The sequence below is a fragment of the Notechis scutatus genome, chromosome 6, assembly GCF_049901735.1.
Source record: "Notechis scutatus isolate UNSWTSFEM ecotype Mainland chromosome 6, rNotScu1.2, whole genome shotgun sequence".
In the NCBI taxonomy this organism is placed as follows: Eukaryota; Metazoa; Chordata; class Lepidosauria; order Squamata; family Elapidae; genus Notechis; species Notechis scutatus.
This window is the reverse complement of record NC_142014.1, coordinates 76370880-76398712: the sequence shown is the minus strand read 5'-3', so window position 1 is coordinate 76398712 and position 27833 is coordinate 76370880. Positions and strand designations below refer to the sequence as shown.

Genomic DNA, 27833 nt, shown 5'->3' with positions numbered 1-27833 from the left:
CAGGAGCGGCTTGTCTTTAATTAAGGGACTTAAAAACTGGAGCGCCTTTCTTAAACAGATGAACAGAGTTGGAAGGGACCTTGTAGGTCATCTAGTCCAACCCCCCACCCCTCCCCAAGCAGGAGACCTTTCTTCTCCCGCTTGGACGGCGGGGATATGTTACGGGAATAATAACCGGGGTTGGCAGCAAAGGAAAACGTGACGCGCCCTGGGGCTCTCCGGCCTCTTTTAAAACATTCCCGTGTTGCACCCACGCGCGACCGGCGAAACGCTCATTCCAACGCAAGCGAGAACTTGGCCAGAGACGCCTCACCTCCCCGCTCTTTTAAGGGCCAACCGACCTATTGTTTTAAATTCCCCCCTCCACTTGCTTACATTAAGACTTTCTCCCCCTCCCCTCGGGTCTGAATTCGGTTAATTTGGGTAGGTGGGTGGTGAGTGGGTGGGGTATAAGGAAGCCCGCTTAGCCTTAGACCTTTCCCCGCTTGCACGCGCAGCTCTCCTTTAGCCTAGCAAAACCACCACACCCCTCGATCGTATCCCCTGTTGTACATCTCTTTTTCTCGGAAATTGGAAATTTGGGTGGGTTTTTTGGGGAGGGGGCGAGGGCCTTGCTGGATGCGAGCTCCCGGGCGCGCGCTTGGGAAAGGAGTGCTCCTTAAAAAAATAAAAATAAAATAAAAGGAGGAAACGCGGATGAAATCTTTTCTCTTCCCTCCCTCTCCCCTCCCCCCCCTTGCTTAAATTTGCCTGGTGATGATTAACTCTTTCTCAAGTTGGCCATCCTGCGCAATCTTTCCGCCCCAGGTACGAGTGGGAGGAATAAAGACGCTGCTTCTGGAGGGAGGGAGGGGAGAAAGAGCAGAGGGAGGGGGACCGGCCGCCCGTTGGCTTCCTTCCCCCCTCCCCTTCTTCGAGGACAGGCCCCTCCCCGCCGAGGGTACGGGAACGTCCTTAAGTTGCGTCTCGCCACAGCTGTCTCTTAATACGGAGCCTGCTGGCGCCATCCTGGTTCTTTCAGAAATAAAGCCTTCCCTTTAAAAAAAAAAGAGAGAGAGGGAGAGAAGGAAGGAAGGGGAGGGAGAGAAAGAGAGAGAGCGGGAGAGGAGGAGGAGGGAGTGGAGGAAGCCAATTTGAGCCGCCCGATTTTTTTTTCTCCTTCTTCTCCTTTGCAACTTTTTCCCGGCGTTGTTTTATTTTGTTTTGTTTTTTTTTAAAAAAACCCGCTGTCCTTTCACGTTTGCTCCCCTCCCTTCTTCCTTTAATTTAATTTAATTTTTTTTTTGCTTGGCTCCCGTTGCATTCAAAAAATGACCCTGGCAAGCAGGGAGCCCAAACCAACCCCGGCCTCGTTCTAGAAAGCAACCGCTTCGCCTCGCTCTTCCGCGCACGCCTTTTTTTTTTTTTTTGCAAGCTTCTCCGTTCAAAAGGGCCGCCCAGAAATGCAGAGCAACCGCCCGGTAGAGTAACTGCCGCCGGTCCCGCCTGCCTGCCTGCCAACCGCGGGGCCCCCCTTCTCCCCACTCCGGCTCCCTCCCTTCCCTCCGACCGAAACCGCGTCGGGAAGAGAACCCCACTCCCGGGGCGGGGGGGAAAGACGCAGCGGGGCCGAAAGGCCCTTAAACCCACCGCCCGGCCCGGGCAAACGACTCTTCTCCCCCCCAACCCACCTCCTCCTTTCCCGGCTCTCTTGAAAGCCGGCGCTGTGCAGCTCTTGCATTTGCGCTCCGATCCCGAAAGCGAAAGATCGCGGCGCTTTCTTTGCGCCGAGAGAAGGTGAGTCTGTCTGTGTCCCGGATTTTTTGGGGTGGGTGGAGGTCCCAGCAAGTTTGCAAGAATGCCCGATTGTACGGGACGGTTTTTTTGTTTGGTGCAAAAGGGCCGCTTTGGCGTTTCTAATCTGCCTTTTTTCTCCCTTTTTCCTTCTTCCTTTCCTTCTCTTCTTTCGCAGGTGATCCGTGTTGGAAGGGAAAGCAGAAAAGGGTCGGATCCGGGACAAGGGTCTGGACAGCGCCGGCGGGGAATTTTCTGCCGGTGATTTTTCCGGCTGTTCTCTCCTCGTTCTCCCTCCTTCCTTCCCCTCCTCGCTCCGGTTTGGAGGGGGGTAAAAAAAAAAGCGTTTTATTCGAAGCAACACCCGCGGCCCCCCCTCCTTTCCAAACACCCTCCGGTTGCTTTTTCCCTGCGGAGAGACGTTTGCAGAAAACTTCTGCCTGCTCCGGGTTTGTTTTTTTCTTCTTCTTCTTAGACAAAAAACAAAAACACTTTTCAGCAAAACTTCGCTCAAGTGAAAGTTGATTTTTCTTCCACCTGGACTCGGTTGCCTTTTCCGTTTTTTGTTTTTTTTTTTTGGTTGCACGGAGGGGGCGTCTGCTGTTCAGAAGCAGCACCAGCCGCCGCCGCAGCAGCAGGAGGAGCCGTTCTCTCCGGCCATCCCGCGGAGGACAGCATGGAAGTGACCGCAGATCAACCCCGGTGGGTCAGCCATCACCACCCGGCCGTTCTCAACGGGCAGCACCCGGATTCCCACCACCCTGGACTGAGCCACTCCTACATGGACCCCACGCAGTATCCTCTGGCCGAGGAAATGGATGTACTTTTTAATATCGACGGGCAGGGCAACCCCGTCCCTTCCTACTACAGCAACTCGATGCGGGCCACGGTGCAGAGGTACCCGCCGACCCATCACGGTGAGTGTGCCCCGGCGGGGGATGGGAGGAGGGGGGTCAGAGGAGGCGGGGGGGGCGACCAGCGGGGGAAACGACGACATGCATGTCGCTCCTTCATCCCCTTTCGGATCTCCCCTCCAAATCCTTCCCCCAAACTTGCTACTTTTGACAGCCAGCAAAGAAGGCAAAAACACAACAAAAAAAAAACCACCCCACCAAAAAATAATCCTCCGGAAACCGAGCGGAGAGTGTGAGTGTGTGTGTGTGTTTCAAGTGAAAGAGCAAGAGCGGGCGTGCATTTCTCCTCACCCTCTGCCTATTTGCACGCTTTAGCTTCCCCTGCTGCAGTTTTGGCGGCCGAGCAAAGCAAATTCTGCAAAAAAAAAAAAAAAAAAAAGCCAGAAGTGGTTTAAAATCCAGCGATCCTATCCGGTTTTTTTTTTTATTATTATTATTATTATTATTATTATTATTATTATTATTATTATTATTATTATTATATTATTATTATTATTATTATTATTATTATTATTATTTTAATCTTTGGTGAGATTCAATGCCTTTGGGGCTGGCTGGTAGCTCAACAGCTCGAGTCCTAACCAAGGACCTAGAAATTGTTAAGGTAGTGTTGGAGGATATTATTATTATACATAAAAATGACAGTATACACAGCAAACGATAACTATGTTGGGTTTCATATCACAAATCACTAGTCAACACTTCCCAAGTGTTTAGGATTATTATTATTATTATTATTATTATTATTATTATTATTATTATTATTATTATTTGCTGGGCTATATATCACAGCTGTCCCTCCCCCCTTTCGTCTCTTCTTTTCCCCTGGCCCATTTTTACTGGGTCAGCGAAAGATCTCGGGCGTCTATTCAACCTTGGCTTAGGGCTGGTCACATTCACACGACTTATTGACTCCAAGCTCGCTGTTTGAAAAATAAAAAGAAAAGAAACCGAGTTTAAGCTTCCTAAACTTGGCCTGTTGTTAGCGACACTGCCGCCAGTTCCTTCTTTGATCAGGCTAAGGACGATTGTCTCTGCAATAGAGATGTAGGCCAAATTGAATTGGGGGTAGTCGGTTCCTTAATTCCAGGTTTCATTCTGATTTCCCCTGGCAAGGAGGACTCATCCCTGTTTTGAGGAACGAAGGAGCACTTCTGAATTCAGCCTTATTTAAGAAAGAGAGAGAGAGAGAGTATAACTTGGGTTTGTAGGGTAAAATCCTCTAAAACCAGTTTTAGAGACAAGACAATCCCGAAAGAGGACTTGTCTTCTAAATCTGCATGTGTTTTAACTAGCCTAAAACGGAATTGGGTGGGTTGCAGACAGACATGGTTTTTTAACAAGGTGTGAGACCCAATTCCAGGAAGCCTTAACTATGGTTGGTTGAGCTCTACACGCTCTGGGGGAAACGCTGGGATGGCCTAGGGTTTTAACCCAACAGTAGGAAGAGAGAGGCCTGTTGAGTAATTTGCACTCAAAGTGTCCATAAGGAAACTTTTGGCTTTTATTCATTGGATTTCTCTCTCTTGGGTGTCCTTTCGTGTCCTTAATCCCAATGCCAAAGGGAAAAAAAAAATCCAGAATATGACATCTGGACAACAGTTTTGAAGCCCGTTGTGTTGGATCGAGGAAAGGGGGAAAAACAAATACCCCTGTAAACTGAGGCAGTGGGAAAAATGCATAAAATACGATGCCTGCACACCTCCTTAAAGATAATTCTGAGAAAGAGAAAATTGATGTATGGAGTTAAATGAAACGCCTGCAAGGAAACATGCAAACTTAAAGAGCACCAAGGACCCCTCATTTTATCCCTGAGTTACAAATATTCTCTTATTGGTATGGAATTAAAGTCATAAAGGGGAGCAAAATAATTTACCCTCCTGTAGAGACCGTGTTTCATTAGCTGGTGAGATTCTGGCTACATATCTTTTGTCCCCCCCCCAAAATGAACTGGTCAGGATTTAGCCAAAGTTTCTACCACACTGGGCAGTTTGGAGGAATCACACAATGATAAGTGATTTGATAAGGGTCACCCAGGTGTGAATAGGGAGCGTATAATATTAATTTCAGGAGGGTCTGATAACCTAAGGGCTCTTGAATTCATAAATACTTTTTAAATATACTTTCCTTTGCAAAACCCCACTTTTACAAAATTTACACAGAAGCAAATCCAACTTGCTTTCCTTTCTAGCTGAATGAAATTCTTAACCTAGGTGGGTTTAGCCTTTAGAAACCAGGATTTAACTTTTAACTTTGGTCTCCTTTTTTGAGTGAAGGGTAGCTTTAAAGTTTGAGTCTTCCCTCGCATCTAGTCTCCTTTTAAGATCTAAAAGTTATTTTCTCCTCCAGATCTGACACACTATATTTTGCTTTCCGAGCATTCAAAACTAAAAGGAATATTTATACAGTATATTTTCCCTTAAAAAGGGTGGAAATGCAAATGCGGATTGCGTTAGAAATGAATCTGTTCTTCCGTTCTCCTCCGTTCCCTTCTTAAGGAGGTTTCAAAAGTGTTTTTCAACCATACTTCCAAATTAGACATTAGTTGTACAGGGTGTGGGAGAGATTAGGAAAAATAGACCTGATAATTTGGAATATAATGTGCTAGTTAAAGGCAAAGAGAAGTCAGCCTTTCCCCCCACACACCTACAATCCGGGCAATTGAGCAACCCAAATTAAAACCCCTGATTAGTAACTGCTTGGGTCATTATTAGACTTTTCACTGTGTCTTACAAAATGTTATTAGTCCTTTCCGCCCTTTCCTTTTAACTCGCTTGCAAGCCATTGCTTTGATCTGCCATGAGTAGGGCTGGCTTCCTAGGTTTTTTCTTTTCTTAGGCGAGGATTAAATAAACTAGATGGTTATGCCCCAAATGCTGCTGGTAGGGCGCGCTAGCTACATCGTTGCAAAAGATCCAATCATTTTATTACTATTATTTCTTTTGATAAAAGGTTGGTCTTTTTAAGTTCCACAAGCAGAAGATCAACTCTGCGGCTTTTTCCTTGGTGCCCAACAGAATAACAAGAGTGGGAAGGGATTTTTGTCTTTTTTTTTTTAAAAAAAAAAAGTTAAAATGGTGACCCATGAATAAAAGAAGCCAGGGCTTAGAGCATAGAATAATAGAATTGGAAGAGACCTAGGAGGTCTTCTAGTCCAACCCCCTATTCAAGCAGGAGACCCTAGAACATTTCAGATAAATGGGTGTCCAGTCTCTTCTTGAAAACCTCCAATGATGGATCACCCACAATTTCTGGAGGCAAGTTGTTCCACTGGTTAGTTGTCCTCCCTGTGGGGAAATTTCTCCTTAGTTCTAGGTTGCTGTTTCCACCCATTGCTTTTTGTCCTGCCTTCAGGAGAACAGGTTTTAGAATAGAATAGAATAGGGTAGGATAGGATAGAATAACAGAGTTGGAAGGGACCTTGGAGGTCATCTAGTCCAACCACCTGCCTAGGCAGGAAACCTTATACCACTTCAGAAAAAATGGTTATCCAACATATCCAGGTTGACTCCGTCTTCTTTGTGGCAGCCCCTCAAATATTGGAAGACTTGCTATTGCGTCATCCCCCGGTTCTTCTTTTCATCAAACTAGACATACCCAATTCCAACCACCAATTCTTTATATGTTTTAGTCTTCAGGCCCCTAAATCATCATTAGTTTGAAACTGGATTCCCAATGCAAGGGGGGAAAACGCAGGATGGAGACTGCTATGATTTTACGTTCGATTTCAGTAGGGTGGGTAATCAAAAGAAATTTGCTTTTGGATGGGGAGCCATTTATCCTGGAACCCCAAAAAAGATAAAATAAAAATAAAGATTTAAATGACCAGCAATCTTTTTTTTTCTCTGTTGCCCCTGAAAGAAAGATTTTTACTCCAACAGAACAGATAAGAAGGAAAGTAATTCCCCCCAATCAATAATCTTAGAAGCCTGGCTTTAAAATAAAAATAAAATAAGATAAATGGTTAGCCAAACAATCCAGTCATTAATTAATATATATATATATATATATATCATTAATTAATATATCAATCCAGTCATTAATTAATTACAATCCAGTCATTAATTAATATATATATATATATATATAGGAGGCCCCTCTTTCTACTCCCTGTAGGCACTTCTTAGAGGAATAATGAATTCTTATTAATTGCATTGATGCCTCTGTTCAATTCCAGCCCTATTCTGTCATGGTGTTTTTAACTTCCAAAAAAATTAAAAAGACAAAACAAAACCCTCCCTGGAATTTAAATATATTTAAATGGACTGGGGTGGGGGGGCAGTTTGCATACCAGGATTATGTTGTGGGGTGAGAGGGAATGAAGGAAGACGAGAGGTGGTTGAAATGAAGGGGTTTTCCTATGCCAGAGGCTGGCTGGCTGGCTGGCTGGCTGAGGTCTGACTAGGGAAATTGGAGGCCTCTTAAATATTACAATATCTTGCAGGAGTCTTGAGTATGGGTGAAAATGCAAAGGGCTGGATGGGATGGATGGAGCAGTTGGTCTCCTTTTAGGAAAACACACACACACACACACACACACACAAATCCATCCTTCAGGTGTTGAAAGAAATGATTGCCCTTCCCCCCATTTTTTTTTTTGCAAAATTCTGATCATTTCATCTCCATCCAGTTATGAAGAGTTGAAGGCCCTTACTTTCGAGTAGACATGCCTCAAATTGTATCCAGGCAGCTGATGGTTTCCCCAAAAGCGGCTTTGAAAAATAAAACCTGCTTTCCTTTCCCGGATCCAGTACTGCAAATATGGATTATTTGACATTATTATTTATTACGTTTATCGGTCTCGCCTCTCGGGTGGGGGTGGCTGAAGATGATTGCGGACACTGCATTCACACAACACCCTTAACCTGGTTCCTGGATTAACCAGTGCTTTGCAAATAGTGACCCCACTCATGCCTTCACCTGGGCTAGTTTGGTGGCTTGAGTTTATAAACCGACTCTGTTAACGTGCATTGTGCAAAGGCAGCTCCGGTGGCTGAGAAGAGAAACTGGTCTAAATTTTACTCTGGAGGTCGCCACCGAGACCCCTAAGGCCATGTGATGCCTTTAGTTCCCCCCTTTCCCTCCCCCCCAGGGCACTAAGTTAAACCCACATAGCTGGTTTGGCTGCATTTTAGACCCCCACCGATGAGATCAGAAGATGCAATTTTATACTCAGGTCGGGTTGCGTTGAGAAAAAAATTACGGTTGCTTTCCGAAAACCAGAATGGAGGAGTCAAGAATTGAAAATTAATTGCTCCCCCTCCGTCTTTTCTGGATCTGCAGCCCTATGCTATCAGGCTCAAATGATCCCCTTCTTGGGGGTTTCTTGGACTTTTACCCAGAAATGTGGGGAGGGGGCACTTCGGATTACAAGTTGATTTTGTTGGGGTGCATCACAAATCCTAAGGGCTGTTCAGTGAATTTCCACGAGATCAGCCAGATTTGCTATTTATTAATTTTATTAAGGCTTATTGTACATTTTTTCCTTAATATACATAACTCTTCATAGCTATACAACGCCATTGTGCACAGGTTGCATCCAGTCCCTTTCCGTCCCCCCATATGTTATACATCCTAGTTAAAACTATCATGTAGTATAATCTCTCCATCATATTATACATCCAAATTATCTCTATTATCTCGATTTGCTATTTATTGTCTGTCTGTCTGTCCGTCCAGACACTGTTTCTAAAGAATAAAGCATGCTGCCTTGATATTCTGATAGTGCTACTTCGGATCTGGCAAGTAGATACGGAGCTAAGAGAATGCTTAATACTTACAGTTGAGGGCCCGGGGGGGGGCCCCCCTGGCTTTTTAAATTTAGCCCTCTGTCCCAAAAGGGGGAAAACAGAAGGGGCCCCCAAATTAGAGCTGGACAAATATTTTGCCCTGTAACACCCCAGAGCCCTGGGGCCGGATCCATTGAAGTGTTGATGAAGAGAGCAAGGAATTGATGGCAGCCTGGAGCCTGGATTAAGCCAAGGAGAATGAGAATTCAAATGGCAACCAGCGAATGGCAGCTTTTAACCTGTTTCTTCTGAACCCTGGGATTTCAACCTCATGTACTAAGAGTATCGCTTGTTATCGCCTTTCCGCTTGCTTTCTAAGCCAGAAAGTTTCTTGAAACCTAGTTGGGTGGGCAGACACGATACTCTTAACCCTGATAGGATTGCCAGCTGATCACCCAAGATTTTGGTGGGCCTGCTCTTCTCACTTTAAAACAGCTGGCAGCGTTCAGCAGTTGAAACTTTTTCCTGGCAGGGTTGAAGGTGTTACGGTCACTTGCTCACATCCACAAGAAGTAGTTGGTTAAGACTGGTATAGTTACACCTCCTAGTAGAGACATTTGCCAGGGTTGACGAGAGTCGAGAGTCGTGTCAAGTGGATGGGTCTGGTGATCTCATCTATCTTCATCAGAACTCTAGCCAATATATATATATATTCTAGCCAATATATTAATAAAACCCTCAACTTCTTTGAAAAATGGCAGAACTTGAATGGAAGAAATTGAGTTTTTTCCCCCCCTTAAATGGGCTGTGGTGGAAATCTACAATATTTTCAGAAGAATTGGTTATCCCTGGTTAAGAATATAATTCAAAGCAAAAATCGCCTCCTTGAATATGCGGTAGGAATTTCTCTGTAAAAATATTATTTGTGGGAAGCGATAAAAATATTGACTAAGTGGTTAATTCCACAGAATTAAATGATTCTCAACAAATATTCAAAATTGTAGCAGTAAACAGGTTGGGTCCTTATTCGGGTCTAACTTCCGAAGTATATTAAAGGCAGCTTCTATCTTCTTTATTTAAAGCATTTATATAGTCACCCATTTTTTTTAAACCAAGCTCTGGATGACTGATGGCCAACTCTTCATTTGTACAACCTCTCAACATTTAGGTTAGCTTTCCAAAAAATTTGGAGCCCTGACTTGGCAAATAAGTAGGAATTAGCTCGTTTATTCCAGTCAAACATACCTTCTATTTATGAATTGAAAGAATGAGTACTGTATAGAAAAATGCATCTGTAGGATGGACTGGATTCTGTATAATTTTTACTAAGAAATAGGTTCCCAACTTATTTATTTGAATTTTCACAACTTCTCCTCGGATAGTTTAACTGATGAAACATCTGCTAGAATGAAAGGAGCTTTTTTCCCAGTGAAATGATTTTTCAGAAGTTTGGCTGTTTTCACAAATAGCTCCCTAACCCTGAAATATATTTATCATATAAGACCCCACTCTCTCCTTTCTACATTGGTTTTGACAGAAAGCCATTCCAAGCAAAGAAATTGAGAAGCGAAGGGTTTTTTTTTTTCCAGTGGAGAGAGAAAAACAAAATTATAAAACCACTTTTTTTTTTTTTTGCAGAAAAAGAAAATAATATGGTTACGATTCATACATGGTGAACAGCTTAATTTGATTTTAAAAGCTTTTCTCCCAGAAAAAGAAAATCTGATATTTGAAGCTACTACATTCTGGTTAAGACATGGTTTATTTGGAGTATCAAAAAATAGCAATTTGATGGGTCTCTTGTTTTTATTTTCTTGTCTGTTTCTTGTTTATATTTTTTATTTTCTAGCATCTTTTATCAAGCTAGTTTGCTTTGTGTGTATAAGCCTACATTGGGAGCGAGATAGTTTAGCTCCTGGGTTTCATCCCCCAATTCTACAGATATGTGGAACTACCATATGATATCCATCGTCCTCAACTGGTAGGAACAGAGTGACAAAAATTGAGATTATCCTTCCAGAGGTGTGGAGGACATATTCTCAGGAAGGATGGCTGGATTATGGAGGATTGTGATGGTAAAGAAATTTCAAGAAATTTTAAGATATCCCACAAATGATAACAGCTGAACTTCTTGGCATGGCCACCACCTCATCGGCTGAGGGTATCTGAGCATCTTCTGTGCTGTATGACTATGACACCTGTTCAATGTCCCCTGATATAGTCAGTAGAGACCCTCCCCCATGAAGCTTGTGATTCAATATGGTGGTCAATGGGCTCCGCAGAACGACTAGTCAACACAGGCCCACCGAGGGGGCGGTGTGGCTAACTCTCACAACCAGGGGTGGGCTTCGAACATTTTTAGCAATGGGTTCTCTGCTTAGTTGCTGGGTGGGTATGGCCATGATGGGCGTGGCCTAGCCAGCCACCTGCACCACGGCGGGGTGGTATTGGTGTTTTTGCCCTTCCCGGACTCCGGAGGCTTCAGTCGAGCCTCCAGGAGGGCAAAAATGGCCTCCCCGGGCTCCGGAGGCTCTCTGGAAGCTGGAAAAGGGCCCGTTTCCGGCCTTCCCGAACTTCCGGGAGGCCTGTTTTTTTGCCTTCCCTGAGCCTCTGTATGCGCCCTGCACTTACCTGCATCCAAAATGGGTTGTGTGGGGATTTGGAGTGGGATTTGGGGGTTCTCTGAACTGCGCAGTATCTTAGCTAGGGGCTCTCCCGAACCCCTGAGAACCGCCAGCAGCCCAACCCGGATCATAACGCTATGGTCAGAAACATCAATTTTCTTCTTTTTTTGGTGAGGGGAGGGTTGTAGTGCCAAAACTATATGCCCAGGAGGATTGTACAGAGGTAAACCAGCAGATTTTGTGGGGGTCCCTGGTGCTCTCTGAGCTTGGCTGCTTTCCTGCAGACCTTTCATGACCCAACTAGGTAACGTTATCAGTGCTGGAAGGACATCCAGTTCACTCTCTGTTGATCTACATTTAGGTAGTTTGCCCTGCCAGTCTTGCCCCAATTAAGGGGTTATTTTATTGTTTTGTATGAAGCAATAAAAAGCAAGGAGTGAGTCTCCAAGAACACTCCCACTGATACTCACAGGGCAAGCCCTGAGGGCAGGCAGTCCTCGACTTACCACAGTTCATTTAGTGACTGTTCAAAGTGATGACACTGAAAAAAAGTGACTTTTTCACACTTACAACCATTGCAGCACACACCCACCCATCCACACACACACACACACACTGCCATGGCCATGTGATCCAAATTCATACGCTTGGCAACAGACTCATTTACGACGGTTGCAAGGTCCCCCGGGGTCATGCGATCCTCTTTTTACGACCAACTGGCAAGCTAGGTCAACGGGGAAGGAAGGCAATGACTGTCCACCCGCAAGCTTGGTTTGAAGAGAAGATTTGACCTACTTTTCTTTCTTTTGGTGTGTGTGTGTGTGTGTGTGTGTGTGGCCTGTTGAAATAGGCATTTGCTGGATTGAGAGGGGAATGTGCTCATTGACAAAAATTTAGTCAGGGCCCAGGTGGTCTCTCAAGGTGCTTGATTTAATTTCCTCAGGTTTTGAAAGAGGCCAGGCCCCATTTCCTTCTTTGGATGCTATTGTGTCATCACAGAGGAAATGGCGGAAAGCCCACTGACCGTTAGAAACTGTCTGTGGTATGAGAATGGTTGGTACTGGAGAGGAAATGGAGCAACAACAATGCAATAGATATTTAATATAATAGACACACACACACACACGTATATACTGTACATGTGTATATATATTTGATAGTCACATGCAAACTCACACATACACACAAACACAAATTATACAAAAACAATTGTAAAGAGGAGGAAATGGAACAACAGTTATATACACACACACATATATACATATTATGTGTGGGTATATCTTTGTGTGTGTATTTTATATATATTATATAAATATGTGTGTGTGTGTGTAATGTTCAATTTCCTCCCCTTTACAACAAAAACAGTTGCAAAGGGAAAGAAATGGAATGACAACAATTATACACACACACACACACACACACACACACATATTATGTGTGTGGGTATATTTGTGTGTGTGTGTTTTATATATATTATATAAATATTTGTATGTGTGTGTGTGTGTGTGTGTATATATATATATATATATGTGTGTGTGTGTGTGTGTGTAATGTTCCATTTCCTCCTGTTTACAACAAAAACAGTTGCAAGGGAAAGAAATGGAATGACAACAATTATACACACACACACACACACACACACACATATATATATATATTATATAAATATTTGTATGTGTGTGTGTGTGTGTGTGTGTATATATATATATATATTGTGTGTGTGTGTGTGTGTGTAATGTTCCATTTCCTCCTGTTTACAACAAAAACAGTTGTAAAGGGAAAGAAATGGAATGACAACAATTATACACACACACACACACACACACACACACATATAAGCTCGAGTCCCTTAACAACTCTGTTACTAATTTAACAACTGCAGTGATTCACTTAACAACCGTGGCAAGAAAGGTCATAAAGTGAGGCAAATTTAACTTCCCAGCCATCTTGCTTAATGGTAGTTTGGGGCCCCATTGCGGTTGTACGTTGTACCTGTGTTGGGTGGCCTGGTTGGGATGTTTGATGGGTTCTTCACCTGATCTTAAAGTCAGTTTCAAGAGAAGCCCACCTAACAGAGGCCCTCCTTTGTCCTTTTCTGTCCCGGCAGGTAGCCAGGTGTGTCGCCCACCGTTGCTACACGGTTCTCTCCCTTGGCTGGATGGGAGCAAAGCTCTGGGAAGCCACCATAGTGCTGCTCCATGGAACCTGAGTCCTTTCTCCAAAGCTCCCATCCATCACAGCTCGCCGGGGCCTCTTTCGGTCTACCCTCCAGCTTCTACCTCCACGCTGTCGGCCGGCCACTCCAGTCCTCACCTCTTCACTTTCCCACCCACCCCTCCTAAAGATGTCTCCCCAGATCCTTCCATCTCCACCCCGGGTTCCACGGGGTCCAGCCGTCAAGAGGAGAAGGAGTGCATTAAATATCAGGTGTCTCTGGCCGAAACGATGAAGCTGGAATCGTCTCATTCCCGGAGCAACATGGCGTCCTTAGGAGCGTCTTCTTCTGGTCATCATCCGATCACCACTTATCCTTCCTACGTTCCTGAATACGGCTCTGGACTTTTCCCTCCAAGCAGTCTCCTTGGGGGATCACCAACTGGATTTGGGTGCAAATCCAGACCCAAGGCTCGTTCCAGCACAGGTAGGGTCCTTCTTGATTCCTTCCTGGTTTGGAGGAGCGGTTGGGTGGGTGGATGGGGAAGAAGTTTGGATGGTGCTTCAAAAGAAGAGCAGATGTTATCAACATGTTGGGAGTGGTGTTTTCATATTTCGAGGCTGGGGAGCTGTTGTAAAAAAGATCAGACCCACTGAACGGTCAGAGAGGAGGTCAAATACCATGTTTCCCCGAAAATAAGACCAGGGTTTATATTAATTTTTGCTCAAAACAGACACATTATTTTCTGGTTAGGTCTTATTTTTGGAGAAATACAAAAATGGTCCAAATGCATCCGCCCGGCTGACAATCTTAACTGGGGCTTATTTTCGGGGTAGGGCTTATATTACAAGCCTCCTGAAAATCATGCCAGAGCTTATTTTCCAGTTGGGTCTTATTTTCAGGGAAACAGGGTGGGTGTCTCAGAATCTCCTTGCCACTTGGGATTTAGACAAACAGGAAGTTTGTTTTGGGGAACAACGATTCTGGGGTGCCCATTTGACCACCTTGATTTGTCAACCATGATTTAGGGCTGAGTCATCAGTCTTGTTGAAGAAACCAGCATTAATCAAACTGTGATTTAAATCAATATGTGAAGCTGGCCCATGTTATGACACGTTTCTGAGGTCTGATACAATATGTATTTATTGTTTGTTTTCTTGTTTGTATCCCATCTTTTATTCTTTTTACAAATAACTCCAAGTGGTGAACATAATACTCTTTCCTCCTCTATTTTCCTCACAACAACCCTGTGAGGTTGGTTGGGCTGAGAGTGAATGACTGGCCCAAAGTCACCCAGCCAGCTTTTGTTCCTGAGGCGGGACTAGAACTCAGGATCTTTTGGTCATTGGCCCAAAATAACCCAGCCATCTTTCATGGCTGAGGTGGGACTAGAACTCACCGTCTCCTGGTGATTGGCTCAGGGTCACCCAGCTAGCTTTCATGGCTAAGGTGGGACTAGAACTCACCGTCTCCTGGTGATTGGTCCAGGGTTACCCAGTCAGCTTTCATGACTAAGGTGGGATTAGAACTGAGTCTCTTGGTGATTGGCCCAAAGTCACCCAGCCGGTTTTCATGGCTAAGGTGGGACTAGAACTCCCAGTCTCCTGGTGATTGGTCCAGGGTTACCCAGTCAGCTTTCATGACTAAGGTGGGATTAGAACTGAGTCTCCTGGTGATTGGCCCAAAGTCACCCAGCCGGCTTTCATGGCTAAGGTGGGACTAGAACTCCCAGTCTCCTGGTGATTGGTCCAGGTTACCCAGTCAGCTTTCATTACTAAGGTGGGACTAGAACTCCCAGTCTCCTGGTGATTGGTCCAGGGTTACCCAGTCAGCTTTCATGACTAAGGCGGGACTAGAACTGAGTCTCTTGGTGATTGGCCCAAAGTCACCTAGCCAGTTTTCATGGCTAAGGTGGGACTAGAACTCCCAGTCTCCTGGTTTCTAGCCTGATGCCTTAATCACCAATCCGAAGTGGCTTTCAGGCAGCAATGTTGCGTGCATTGTGGCACCCTGGCATCGATTACCTCAGCTGCCTTGTGTCATTTGCACAACGAGGAAGATGATGTCACTTGGCCTTCTTGGATGCCGAATGAGCACCCTTAATTGCCGTGTGAGAACTGGGACTTCTAGATGCCACTGCTTTCACGACCTGGCTGGGAAAAACCAAAGCGACTCTATTTTTGAGGAAATGCCTCCGTAGGTTTCCACCCATTCAGTGAGGTCATGGGGCTTGCTATCACCTTGCAGGACCCAGGAGGGTGGGCCTTGACCTTATGACTGTTCATTTAGTGACCGTTTGAAGTTATGATGGTGCTGGAAAAAAAAGTGACTTATGACCAGTCCTCGCACTTACAACTGTTGTAGCATCCCCATGGGTTCATGACTGCAATTGGGGGGGGGGGGCTTGGTAACCATCTCGCATTGAGGATGGCTGCGGGGGTCACACGATGGCCATTTGCAAACTCGCCAGCCAGTTTGCAACAAGCAAAGTCAATGGGGGAAGTTGGGTTAGTGGAACGACTGCTTGATCCGCTTAACGACTGTAGCATAAAGTCATAGAATTGAGTGTGTCTCACTTAATGACTGAATTGCTTAGTGACAGAATTTGCAATCTCACTTGTGGTCATCGGTGTAATGGCTCCTCCAGAATATTTCCTGAAGAAAGAAAGAAATGTGTGTGTTTTACAAATTGTTAAGTTTTGGTTGTTCTCGTGGGCTATGATGGCGGTTAAGCCTTTTGGGGTTTTGATTCTGTCTCCCAGTCAAATGCGTACTTTTCTTTTGATATATGATTGTCTCTTTTTAATTTTTTTTTCTTGTTGCAAATGTTATTTTATGAAAAAAAAGGTCTATTTTTAAAAGTTTTTAATTTTTTTAAATTGGAAACCGCCCCGTAACTGGGAAGTTGGGTGGTCTTTAAATTGAAAAATGAAACAAAATATAATAGTATTTCCCCTGATGATTTGATAACTCTCCTGCCTATACCAGAATGTTGAAAGGCAACCGACATGAGGATATAATTTGTGATTTGGAGCCATTTCCATTCTTTGCTTTGCAGGAAATAGGATTCCTCTGAAAAAGACTTGGAAAACAGAATAAGATTCAGCACGCAAGGAGACTCAATTTCTGTCTAGGTGCTCTTATAATAGAGAAATAAAACCCTTTGCTGATGGTTCTCTAATCCCAATGTAGCCAAAGCCAAGCAAAAATATTGAATAAAGGGGTTTTGTCTAAGACAATTTAGTATGGGGTCTAGATAGGGTTAGACTAGAGTCTCGTATTCAGAATCAAAGTCACCCAGCCGGGTTTCCGGTCTAAGGCTGGACTAGAACTCACTGTCACCTGGTGATTGGCCCCAAACTCACCTGGCTGGCTTTCATGCCTACAAGGCGGGACTAGAACTCACTTTCTCCTGATGATTGGTCTAAAGTCACCCAGCCAGTTTTCATGCCCCAGGCAGGACTAGAACTCACCGTCTCCTGGTGATTGGCCCCAAAATCACCCAACTGACTTTCATGCCTAAGGGCGGGGGGGGAACTAGAACTCACCATCTCCTGGGGATTGGCCCAAACTCACCCAGCCAGTTTTCATACCTAACATGGAACTAGAACTCACAATCTCCAGGTAATTGGCTCAAAAACCAGCTTTCATGACTAAGGCAGGACTAGAACTCACCGTCTCCTAGTTTCTAGGCCATCACCTTACTCACTACAGCAAAGTTCCCCTTTAATTTTGCCTCATGGGAGATGGGGACAGAAAGTTAAATCAGATTTTAAGTTTAATCACTTCCTTCAGGCCTGGGTAGCGTTGAAATGAACCGGAGGGGAAAAGGAAACATTCAGAATCGATGGGCCATGTGAAGAAGTTAATATGCAAATGCCACATCCATGTAATATTGTCACACACTTTTTTTTTTAAGTAGGCAGCAAAAGACATGTATTTTGCCTCGCATAGAAATAAAAATATATTCATTTATTTGGCGCTTGGTAGGAAATACACGAATAGCAGCAGGAAAAATGTATGGAAAAGAAAAACAGTGATAGGATACACATAAAACAAAGGGCTGTGATCAATTTCGTAGGATGTAAACAAAATCTCAAGAAGTCATATATTAGGTTGCAAGTTACGTTTCAAAATAAGTTCGTTCACAAGGTAAAATGAGTGTTCCACACAGGTAGTCCTCGATTTATGCCCATAATTGAGCCCCCCCTCCCAAATTTTGTGGCTAAGCAAGGCAGTTGTGAAATGAGCTTTGCCCCATTTTACGACCTTTCTTGCCACCGTGGTTAAGTGAATCACTGCAATTATTAAGTTAGCAATACGGTTGTTAATTCAATCTGGCTTCCTCACATGGACTTTGCTTGTCAGAAGGTCGCATTTATCCAATTAAAGGCCATTTATCCAATTAAAGTCACAATATGACTATTCAAAAAAAGCAAACATTATTTTTTTTTCCCCCACAGAAGCCCCCTAGAGTTGTCTGTTTTTTACTCTGCTTTGGAAAGTGTTCCCTCCTAGGCAAGTCGGTGTATCTGGCTTGCATCTCTGTTGTGACATTGTCTGCTAGAGGTTCGTGAGTGCCAGGCCACAAGAGGCAGGCCAAGATGGTTTGTTTGGTTTTTTTTTTTTTTTTGGAGTTTTAGGAGGTGATTGAGGAGGCACCTTTCTCTCCATCTATTTGCAACCAGCTGAAAGTAGCCAACTGGAGTTTTAGCCTTGTTTGTTGTGATTATATGGTTAGTTTAGACTTCAGGGTTTTGTAGGAACTGTAGCAATTAGATTGTCCATAAACCATAGTTTATATGGAAATCCACTTGCGGAGATCTCTCTCTCTCTCACTTTGTCCTTCTTTCCTTCCTTCCTTTCTCTCTCTCTCTCTCTCTTTCTTTCCCCCCACTTTCCCTCCCTCCCTCCCTCCCTCCATCTCTACCTCTAGCTGTCTAACAATCATCTAGCTGTTGTATTTCTCTCTCTCTCTTGTTCCACTGATTAATTGTTCTTTTTCTCTTTCTCTCTCTCTTTCTCTCTCCCTCCCTTCCTCTTCCTCTCTCTCTCTCTTTCTTTTCTCTCACTCTCCCTCCTTCCCTCCCTCCATCTCTAGCTCTAGCTGTCTAACAATCATCTAGCTATTTATCTTTATGTATTTCTCTCTCTCTCTCCTTCCTTCTCCCTCTGCCTCTCTCCCCCACAATTCTCTCTCTCTCTCTCTCCTACCTCTTTATCTGTCTATCTCTGCCTATCCACAGTGTTAATGTTATAACCACCATTTGGCATGGCTCCTATTTAAATCCACATCCTCATCCTTTCTTCTTTCTCTGTTCTTTTCCTTCTTCTCCTTCTTGTTTTAATCCCGAAGATGATAAGAGTCCTTTATAAAAATGAAAGTAGATTCCATAATGAACCGACTTCCGCCTCGTCTCTTCTCTTGCATGCTCTGTTCCCAGCCTGTTTGCTAAGTTTATATCCCCCCCCCCCCGCCCCAACCTGCTACTCAGTCACCTGTTTCTGGAGAGTAGATTCCAGGGGGGTACGGATGCCTTTGCATGCGAAAGGGTGGTGTCATGGGGGAGGGAGAACCACAAAAACCGAATGTGTTCCGGAAATTTTGTTTATTGGTTCAGTAACTTCCCTCAGCAAAGAGGAAAAATGGAGAGAGAATGGTCTTTCCTTCACTTCCCTCAATTCTTTCTCACCTTCCCTGGGACCAGTTCATTTTTAATCTGGCCTTTTCAAGGTTCGGTGTCTCCCTGTATGAGAGAGAGAGAGAGACAGAGAGAGACAGACAGACAGACAGACAGAGACAGAGAGAGGAGGGGGAGGGAGAGAGATGGAGCGAGATAGAGAAGGAGGGAGAGAAAAGGAGAGAGAGAGATATGGCACGAGATAGAGAAATAAAGGGATGGAGCAAGAGAAAGTGAGAGAGAGATGGAGCCAGAGAGAAAGATGGAATGAGAGAGAGTGAGAGAAAGAGAGAAGGAGAGAGAGAAGGAGGGAGGGGGAAAGGGGGAGGAAGGCAGAGAGGGAGAGATGGAAGGAGGAAAGGAGGGGAGAAAGGAAGGGAAGGAAAGGGAGAGAGGGAGAAGGAGGGAGGGAAAGAGGGAAGGAGGGAAAGAGGGAAGGAGGGGGAGAGAGCGAAGGAACGAAGGAGGGTGGGAGAGAGGGAGAGGCAGAGATAGGGAGAGAGGGAGGGAAGGAGAGAGGGATGGGGAGAGATCAGGAGGGAGAGACACTCAGAGAGAGTTAGTGAGTGAGTGAATGAATGAATCAGGGAGACATTAAATAGAAAAAGGGAACTTTGTTTAGACTGGCTGATCTGGGCTGCTCTCCCAAATATTTTGCGATTTGCATGAGGATATTTCACAAAGGCAGTGACCCAAAGTGAGTCTGCTGTACGAGGAAGTATTTCTAACAATTTTTTTTTTTTGGAGGGGGGAGGCATTGCTTTTAAGTAAATAAATTGCTTTAAGTAAATAACCCTCCCTCCCTCCCCGGTGTAGAACAATCTGCATGGAGGCCTCTTAGCTGAGAACTAGCACTGTTCCTCAGAGATAGATTTGGCTAGCTCTGCCAAGACTCAATTTGCCATGCAGGTAGTCCTCGAATTACGACCCCACATTTCTGTGGCTAAATGAGGCATTCGTTAACGCCGTTTGGTGGCATGACCTCTTCCTTGTCACCGTCGTTCAACGCATCACTGGGGTGGATAAGTGAATAACATGGCCGTTAAGTGAATTGGGGTCCTTCCCTCGACTTCTTGCTCGTCGGAAGCTCGCCCAATAGGGATCACACCACCGTCATAAATACGAGTCAGTTGCCGAGTGTCCCAATTTTGAATCACGTGATTCCCCCAGGGGAGGCTGCAGCAACGGTCGTAAGTGCGAGGCACAGGGCTAGGTCACCTTTTTTTTTTACTCCCCGTTGCCGTTCCGCGGTAACGGTCGCTAAATGAAACCGTGGTATGTCAAGGACTATGATCAGGGTTGTTTTGAAACTATGGGGAGCGGCCAATACATTCCAAGCCGCCATGGCAGCTGCGGCTTCTGAACTCCAGCCACCCACAGGTTGTTTTTTTGTGTGTGTTTGTGTGTGTGTGTGTATACACACACCAGGGGGGGGTCATCTAAGGCTTCCCCTGCCAGACCCAGCAGCCCCACTAAAGGCACCCAAGCAGTCAAACTTGGTTTGATGATGGCTTCCCCCTTCGAGACGGCTAATGTCTTTAGCCTCTTTGCCGAGAGGCGCCAAAACCCTGACTTCCGTTTTGGGAAAATAATTTTATTTTTCCTGTGTTTTTGCTTCCCCCTCCCTCCACTTCCTCTTCTCCTCTGGTCTCTCTGCTGCGAGGAGAAAGAGGGGCTCCTCCCCTAACCCCCACTAGATCAGTTTTCAGGGTTTTTCCAGGGTGTGATGCGGAAGACATCCGCTGTCTGAGCCGGGCACCGTTCGTCTCTTTCTCCTTCTTTTAGTTCTCCGATCCGTTTTACTTAATCCAATTATTGTCAGGCTGCTGCACGCGACAGTTACATTGTTTGTTCAATGCCGGGGACTTTAATAGAGTCAGGATGTGGTTAACGGTGACAAACACACACACATACAGAGTAAATCTAGAGCAGTCTCTTTCTGTACAGGCAAGTTGAGGAGAGAGGAAAAAGTAAAAGAGAGAGAGAGAGAGAGAAAATAAAAATAAAAAACAAGAAAGGGGAGGGAGGAGAGGAAACCGAAAAGAAGACTCAACTTCCACCTGCCAACTGGTTTATCTGGGGATGGTGACTGCAGGGGGTCCCTGACTTACAACAGCCCATTTAACGATCGCTCAAAGTTGCCAGGGCGCTCAAGAAGGTGACTTATGACCGTTTTTCACAGTTATGACTCTTTTTTTGCAGCATCCCCAGGGTCACGGGTTCTTTTTCTGACCTAGGCTTCCCCACCAGCGTGAAGCTGACTCCTCGTCCCAATAAACTCCTTTTTATTTAGTTTACGGTGAATTCCTCTCCAGCAAAGTCCCGGCCAACAGTCTTTCCAAGAGATTCCACAATTACTGACCTTTATCAGGCTTGGAGAGTTGCCAGGCCGATATCTTTCAGATGTCACACTGTGGCAGACAATACTTGGCAAGAATGCAGAAACAGATCTTCACCCAAATGAACGAATGGTCTCCTGCAAAACCCCCACTCCCCTTTTGCTCCTCTTTTATTCCCTAAGGGAGGGGCCATTCACCATCCACCTGTGGCTTTACTCCCAGGTTGACCCTTGTTCCTTAACTGTTCCCTTCGGCTGGCAGCTCTGTGCATGTGCACACTGGGAACAGGCTCCAGCTGTTTTTCTGCCCTACTGATCTCTGATTCCCAAGGCAGCTGATAACTGTCAGACGGCCCCGGCCCCATCTCTGCCTCTGATGCAGAGCCCTCGTCAGAGCCTTCCCCAGACTCCAGGACTGGCCCACGCTCCTCCCCAACCTCCTCACGGTCTGAATCTGCTGCCAGCTCTGCTGGCTGCTGGTGGGCCACGACAGGTTCAAAATTCAGCTGGGTAAATATTTGTGACTGTTGCTGTGTCCCCAAGTCACATGGTCCCTTATCGACAAGCAAAGCCTACTCACCAATCAATGCAGGGATCCATTTAACCACGTGGCAAGAGAGGTCGTAGAGTGGGGCGAAAGTCACTTAGCTAATGTCTTACTGAATGACAGAAATGTTGGGATCACTTATGGGCACACATTGAGGAAGGCTGCAGTCTCTGGCACCAAATGCTGCCTGTTTAGTGACAGCCCTGAGCTTCGAGGATTTGAGTATCCCTCAAAATTGGCCTGTGCTCTTAAGGGTAGCAGATGTTGGCCTCTTGGCATGGGATCCAGCTGTCCAGAATTCAGCTTCCTAGTAAGGAACTGCGCAGATGTACGTGGTTGATTCCTGATTTGGGGCTGCAAAATGTCCCAGGTTGGTTTGATGGATAGTTGTTAAGTCCACAGATGTTGGAAGGGACATTCCTGTTGGGAGTTTGGAGATAGTCTTGATTCATCTACTTCAACACATGTTTGGGAAAGTGTTGAATGGACAGTTGCTAGGTCTACAGATGTGGAGAGCCTGGGTATAGTCCTAATTAATCTACTTTACACACTTGTTTGGGAAAGTGTTGAATGGACTAGGTCTACAGATGTGGAGAGCTTGGGTATAGTCCTAATTCATCTACTTATCTTGTGTTTTCCCAAAAATAAGAGCCAGTGTTCCCCCCTCCCCAAACAGCACCAGGTCTTATTTTGGGGGATGTCAACCACTGACTAATCTCACTTGCGTGTGTCACCCCCGGCCTCCTTTTCACTGCCAGAGGCCTTCAGGAACTTCTTCTGCAGCTGGCAAGGCTTTCCTGAAGGCCTGTGCAGCCGACAACAGAGCTCTGGATCGATCCAGAGCTTTGTTATCAGCTACAGAGACCTCCAGGAAAGCCTTGCCGGCCTTGTGGGCTGCAGAAGAAATAGGCCGGCAAGGCAGGTGTTGGGATGTGCGAGGCCTGGCTACAACTGTCCAAAGGTAAGGAGTAGGGCAGCTCCACCCCCACATTCCCACCCTAGCTTAATTTTTACCCGTGTACTCTGGAGGGGTTGAGATCTTAATTAGGGCTTATTTTGGGGATAGGGCTTATATTGGGCATATATGTAAAAAATCAAGCTAGGACTTACTTTCAGGGTAGGTTGTATTTTCAGAGAAGAGGTTTGATGGACAGTTGCTAGGTCTACAGATGTGGAGAGCCTGGGTATAGTCCTAATTCATCTACTTACACACTTGTTGTTTGAGAAGGTGTTTGATGGACAGCTGCTAGGTTCCACAGATGTTGGAAGGGGTTCTTCTGTTGAGAGCTTGGAGGTAGTCTTGGGTCATCTTCTTACACCCATGTTTGAGGAGGTGGTTTGATGGACAGTTGCTAGGTCCCTCAAACGTTGGAAGGGAGTTTCCTTTTGCAAGCCTGGGTAAAGTTTTGGGTTACCTGCTTACACCCATACTTGGAGAAGTGGGCATCACTCTAGGTGTCCTTCCAAAAGGCCTAGGAACATTTTGATTTCCACATTAGCTCGAATTCTGGCCTGTTCTCACCATGGTACAGTTAACCCACAATAGGAACTTGCTTTATGCATCATACAAAATTACCCAGATGGTGGTTTGCAAACCACCATGATTGAATTCACACAATATTTGGATTTCATACACCATATTGCTAAATTAACCATTTTACACCCCCCTCCTTTTTTTACTGCTCTCTCTCTTTCTTTCTTTCTTTCTTTCTTTCTTTCTTTCTTTCTTTCTTTCTTTCTTTCTTTCTTTCTTTCTTTCTTTCTTTCTTTCTTTCTTTCTTCTTTTGCAAGCTACTCAATTTAGGAGTCTGGCGGCCTTGCAAACCTAATATAATAGTGAATAATAATGTTCGGCGTTCTCAGAGAAGCTGGTATCGTAAACTAGCAAAATGGGGTTGGTTTGCACAACCTTCCGAGTAGCAAAAAAACCCAAACTTGGTTAAAACTGGGCTTGAGATGTTCATGGGAATCCAGTTGCTGAGTTTTCAATAGAGCAGCTGCTGCAGTGTGTGGTGTGTGAACTGCAGTTCAATTTGTGATAAGCCAAACAGAGTCAATTACCAGGGTGACTTAGCCTTAAATATGAGCCTGCATTCTATTATTACTGGCTGGATGAAGAATTCTGGGAGTTGAAGTCTACCCGTTGCAGAATTTGGAGACCTCTGGCCTAGAGGAACAGGCTAGGGAGATCTAAACTGCTGCTTCTGTCTCTTAAGGTTTCTTTTTCCCTAATGCTTGTGGCAAGATCTTCTTAAGAAGACATGTTGGCTTTTGCAAATATTGGCCAACCAACCTTGCCTTGCTGACTGGTAGAAGTTCAGATGATTAATTTTTGTACACTGGCTGCTCCTATTTTTGACTTAGGGGGAAATACCTTTAGGCAGCCGAATCAAAGAGGTTTGTGGGTGGAAAACCAGGGGTAGATTTTTAAAGTAGCAATTACATTGAACAGAATTCTACGATTGCAAGCAAACTTCCTCGTTCTGTGCTCAGAATGTCCTGTTCTTTTACCCTAAATGTGTCCCCCTTTTGCACCCTGGATTGTAACATCTCAGGGTGGCTAAGAAAATAATCCATTTTGTAAGCCTGGAATCTACTCATTCCCCCCCCCCACCTCTAAAAGAGACACCTCTTCAAGAGAGACAACCAACCTAGAACTAAAGGACAAATGTCATGTCTGCTAGAACAATTATTCAGTGAAACAGCTTGCTTCCAGAAGTTGGAAGCCCCATCACTGGAGATTTTTAAGAAGAGATTGGACAACCACTTGTCTAAAATGGTATAAGGTTTCCTGCTTGAGCAGGAGGTTGGATTAGAAGACCTCCAAGGTCCTTTCCAACTCTATTCTCCTGTCCTCTCCTGTCCTCTCCCCTCCCCTCCCTTCTTCTTCTCTTCTCTTCTCTTCTCTTCTCTTTCTCTTCTCTTCTCTACTTTCTCTCTCTCTTCTCTCTTCTCTTCTCTTCTCTTCTCTTCTCTTCTCTTCTCTTCTCTTCTCTTCTCTTCTCTTCTCTACTTTCTCTTCTCTCCTCTTCTCCTCTCTCTCTCTCTCTCCTCTTCTCTTCTCTCTACTTTCTCTCTCTCTCCTCTCTCTCTCCTCTCCTCTCTTTCCTCTCCTTTCCTCTCTACTCCTTTCTTCTCTTCTCTTTTCTCTCTCCTAAGTCTGTTACTCTTAAGATGCCCATGGAGGTCCACCTCAGCATTTGTGACCTCCATTCGTTGGAAATGGTATGGGCCAAACTAAGACCTTGTTAAAGTTTCCTCAACTTTGACAGGAAGACCATTCAAAGTTCTTAACTTTTTGCATTGCCAGGGCTCTATTGGAGCAAAGGTGACTTATCCTCAAAGAAGTCTTCCCCGCTTCTAAATTTTATTTGTATATTTTTCCTTAACACACATGAGTACTTAATAAACAGTGTATTTGTCTGGGTCAATTTACCTATATATAATATCAACAATAATAACAAGATTTACTGCTATATACTAGCATTCTTCCAACTCCTAATTTCTACCTCTGCTGTCTAACTATTTGTAAAACAAATCCCATATTAAACAGTATTCTGCGTCCTCTTTATCCTTTATCTTTAATGTTAACCTATCCATTTACGTGCAGACTGATTTTTTTTTTTAAATGATGCTTTCATCTGTAGGAGTTCCCTCATTTTTCCAATATTGGGCAAATACAATTCTCTGCCAAACTTATTTGCAAAGCCTTTCCAAAAGGTTGTGGTGGTTTGCAAATCTTGGTTTTCTCTCCCCTCCCCCCCCCCACTTTAAGTCTTCTCTATTTAATTATGTCAAGCGAACCAATCCGCAATTGAGAGGTACTAATATAGAGGTACTAATACCACTCTATAAAGGTACTAAGACCACTCTATAAAGCCTTAGTAAGACCACACCTAGAGTCCTGCATCCAGTTTTGTTCACCACATTATAAAAAAGAGGTTGAGAGGCTAGAAAAAGTACAGAGAAGAGCAACCAGGATGATTAGGGGACTGGAGACTAAAACATATGATGAACGGTTAAAGGAATTGGGCATGGCTAGTCTAGGGAAGAGAAGGACCAGGGGAGACAGGATAGCAGTCTTCCAATATTTGAGGGGCTGCCACAGAGAGGAGGAAGGGGTCAAGCTATTTTCTAAAGTGCCTGTAGGCCAGACGAGGAATAATGGATGGAAACTGAACAAGGAGAGATTGAACCTGGAAATAAGGAGAAACTTTCTGACAGTGAGAACAATCAACCTATGGAACAGAAGTTGCCCTCAGAAGTTGTGGGAGCTTCATCAATTGAGACTTTCAAGAAGAGACTGGACTGCCACCTGTCAGAAATGGTGTAGGGTCTCCCACTTGGGCAGGGGGTTGGACTAGATGACCTATAAGGTCCCTTCGAACTCTGATGATCTGTTATTTATTTATTACCCGAAATTTCAGGGAACCAGGTTCGACAGGTAGATAGCTGGCATTAGAAAACCAACATGGAAAATGGAATGGGGTTGACATCATGGTTATGGGTAGGAAACACTCGTATTTGGTGGTTTCTGCGTTTCTTCACATTTTTCACATTCTGTTGCAATTTGGACAACAGGGGAAAAGAGGAACAATTTGGATTGTGGCTCAGACAGGCTGACGTCATTTCTTGTGGCTCACTTGAACAGTCAACCTCAAAGATGTCAAAGAACAAAATTCCTACCCACGTTGACTTCTGGTTCCAACTTCCTTTCCATCTTACTGGACCCGTTTGCAAGTAATACAGGTAGTCCCTGATTTACGACCACAATCGAGTCCAGAATTTTAGTTGCTAAGTGAAACATTTGTTAGGTGAATATTGCCTCCTTTTATGGCCTTTCTTGCTCCAGTTGTTAAGTGAATCACTGCAGCTGTTAAGCTACGAAGTGAATTTGGCTTCCCCATTGAGGTTGCTTGTCAGAAGGCTACACACAATAATCCCAGGACACAGCAATCGTCGTAAATATGAGTCAGTTGCCAAGCCTCCCAATTTTGATCATGGGATCGCGGGGATGCTGCAGTGGTTGTAAGTGTGAAAAACAGTCATAAGTCACTTTTTTCCCAGTGCTGCTGTAACTTTGAATGGGCACTAAATGAACTTTTGTATAAGTACAAAAGTAGGACGATAATTAAGTGATTTATTTATCTTCCCCTTTCTTATCAGCAATCTTGTGTGTATCAGTTTGCTACAAAAATATACCAATGTCATTTACTTGTAATGTGTCTAGATTAGTGAATTTACTTTACACAGAATAATCTAAGTCTGTTGGAGTAAATCTGGGGTTTGGTTGTGCTTGTTCAAACTATGCCAGAAATGGGAGCCCTTCAAGACAACCTATTTTTTTCCCCTCTCTTTATTTTACTGCAAAGTTTTATGCGGAAGTCTTAATTTGTTGCATCTTGTTGATTGGGGCAAAAAAAGATTATATATTGGGACAGAATTCAGATGACAACTGCCTCACTTAGCAATGACTTTGCAGCTTGTTTATTGTATGTCTAAAGACTGCATTCATGGATGATCTAAGTCAGACATTGGATGGTGAAGAAGTTAGTACAACTATATCATTCATTTACAACCACAATGAAGAGCAGAATTTCCTTTCCATGGAGACCAAATTTCCTCAAAAAAAGGGAATAACATGGATGGAAAGAAAGAGGGTATACCCAAATCCTAAAAAGTGACAATGAAAACACCCCGAATGCAAAAAGAAACACGGAATCTAATCAGCGAGAACTTCTGTATGACAACTGGAAGAATGCAATTGTTGTTCATTTACTAAACGGAATGGTAGTGCAACCACAATGAAGTGGGATTAGTTTGTTGAGTGTGTTTGGGGCAAAGTGTTTGAAAAAGTTCTGATTGAAAGGGTACAGGTTGGGGTCAAGTGAACAAAATTTGAGAAATGCAGAGAAGCAACTTAGAACTAAGGAGAAAGTTTCTGACAGTGAGAACAATTAACCAGTGAAACAACAGGAAGTGTAAATGCTCCAACACTGGAAGTTTTTAAGAAGAGATTAGGTAACCATTTGTCTGCAGTGGTGTAGGGTTTCCTGCCTAGGCAGGGGGCTG

General features: G+C 44.4%; 1 protein-coding gene across 5 annotated transcripts in view; it reads left to right on the top strand.

The window, feature by feature from the left end:
• Window positions 1–27833, top strand: part of GATA3 (GATA binding protein 3) — a 93392-nt gene that overhangs the window by 22272 nt on the left and 43287 nt on the right. For 2 of the 5 annotated variants that reach the window (XM_087968900.1, XM_087968898.1), the window contains exons 2-3: window positions 1952–2690; window positions 13148–13681. In XM_087968900.1, the coding sequence (XP_087825026.1) occupies window positions 2450–2690; window positions 13148–13681 (775 nt within the window). In that variant the 5' untranslated portion in view covers window positions 1952–2449. Of the gene's footprint in view, window positions 1–928; window positions 1777–1951; window positions 2691–13147; window positions 13682–27833 lie in introns of those variants that run through there. The other 3 variants (XM_087968897.1, XM_087968899.1, XM_087968901.1) reach the window with 3 other exon arrangements.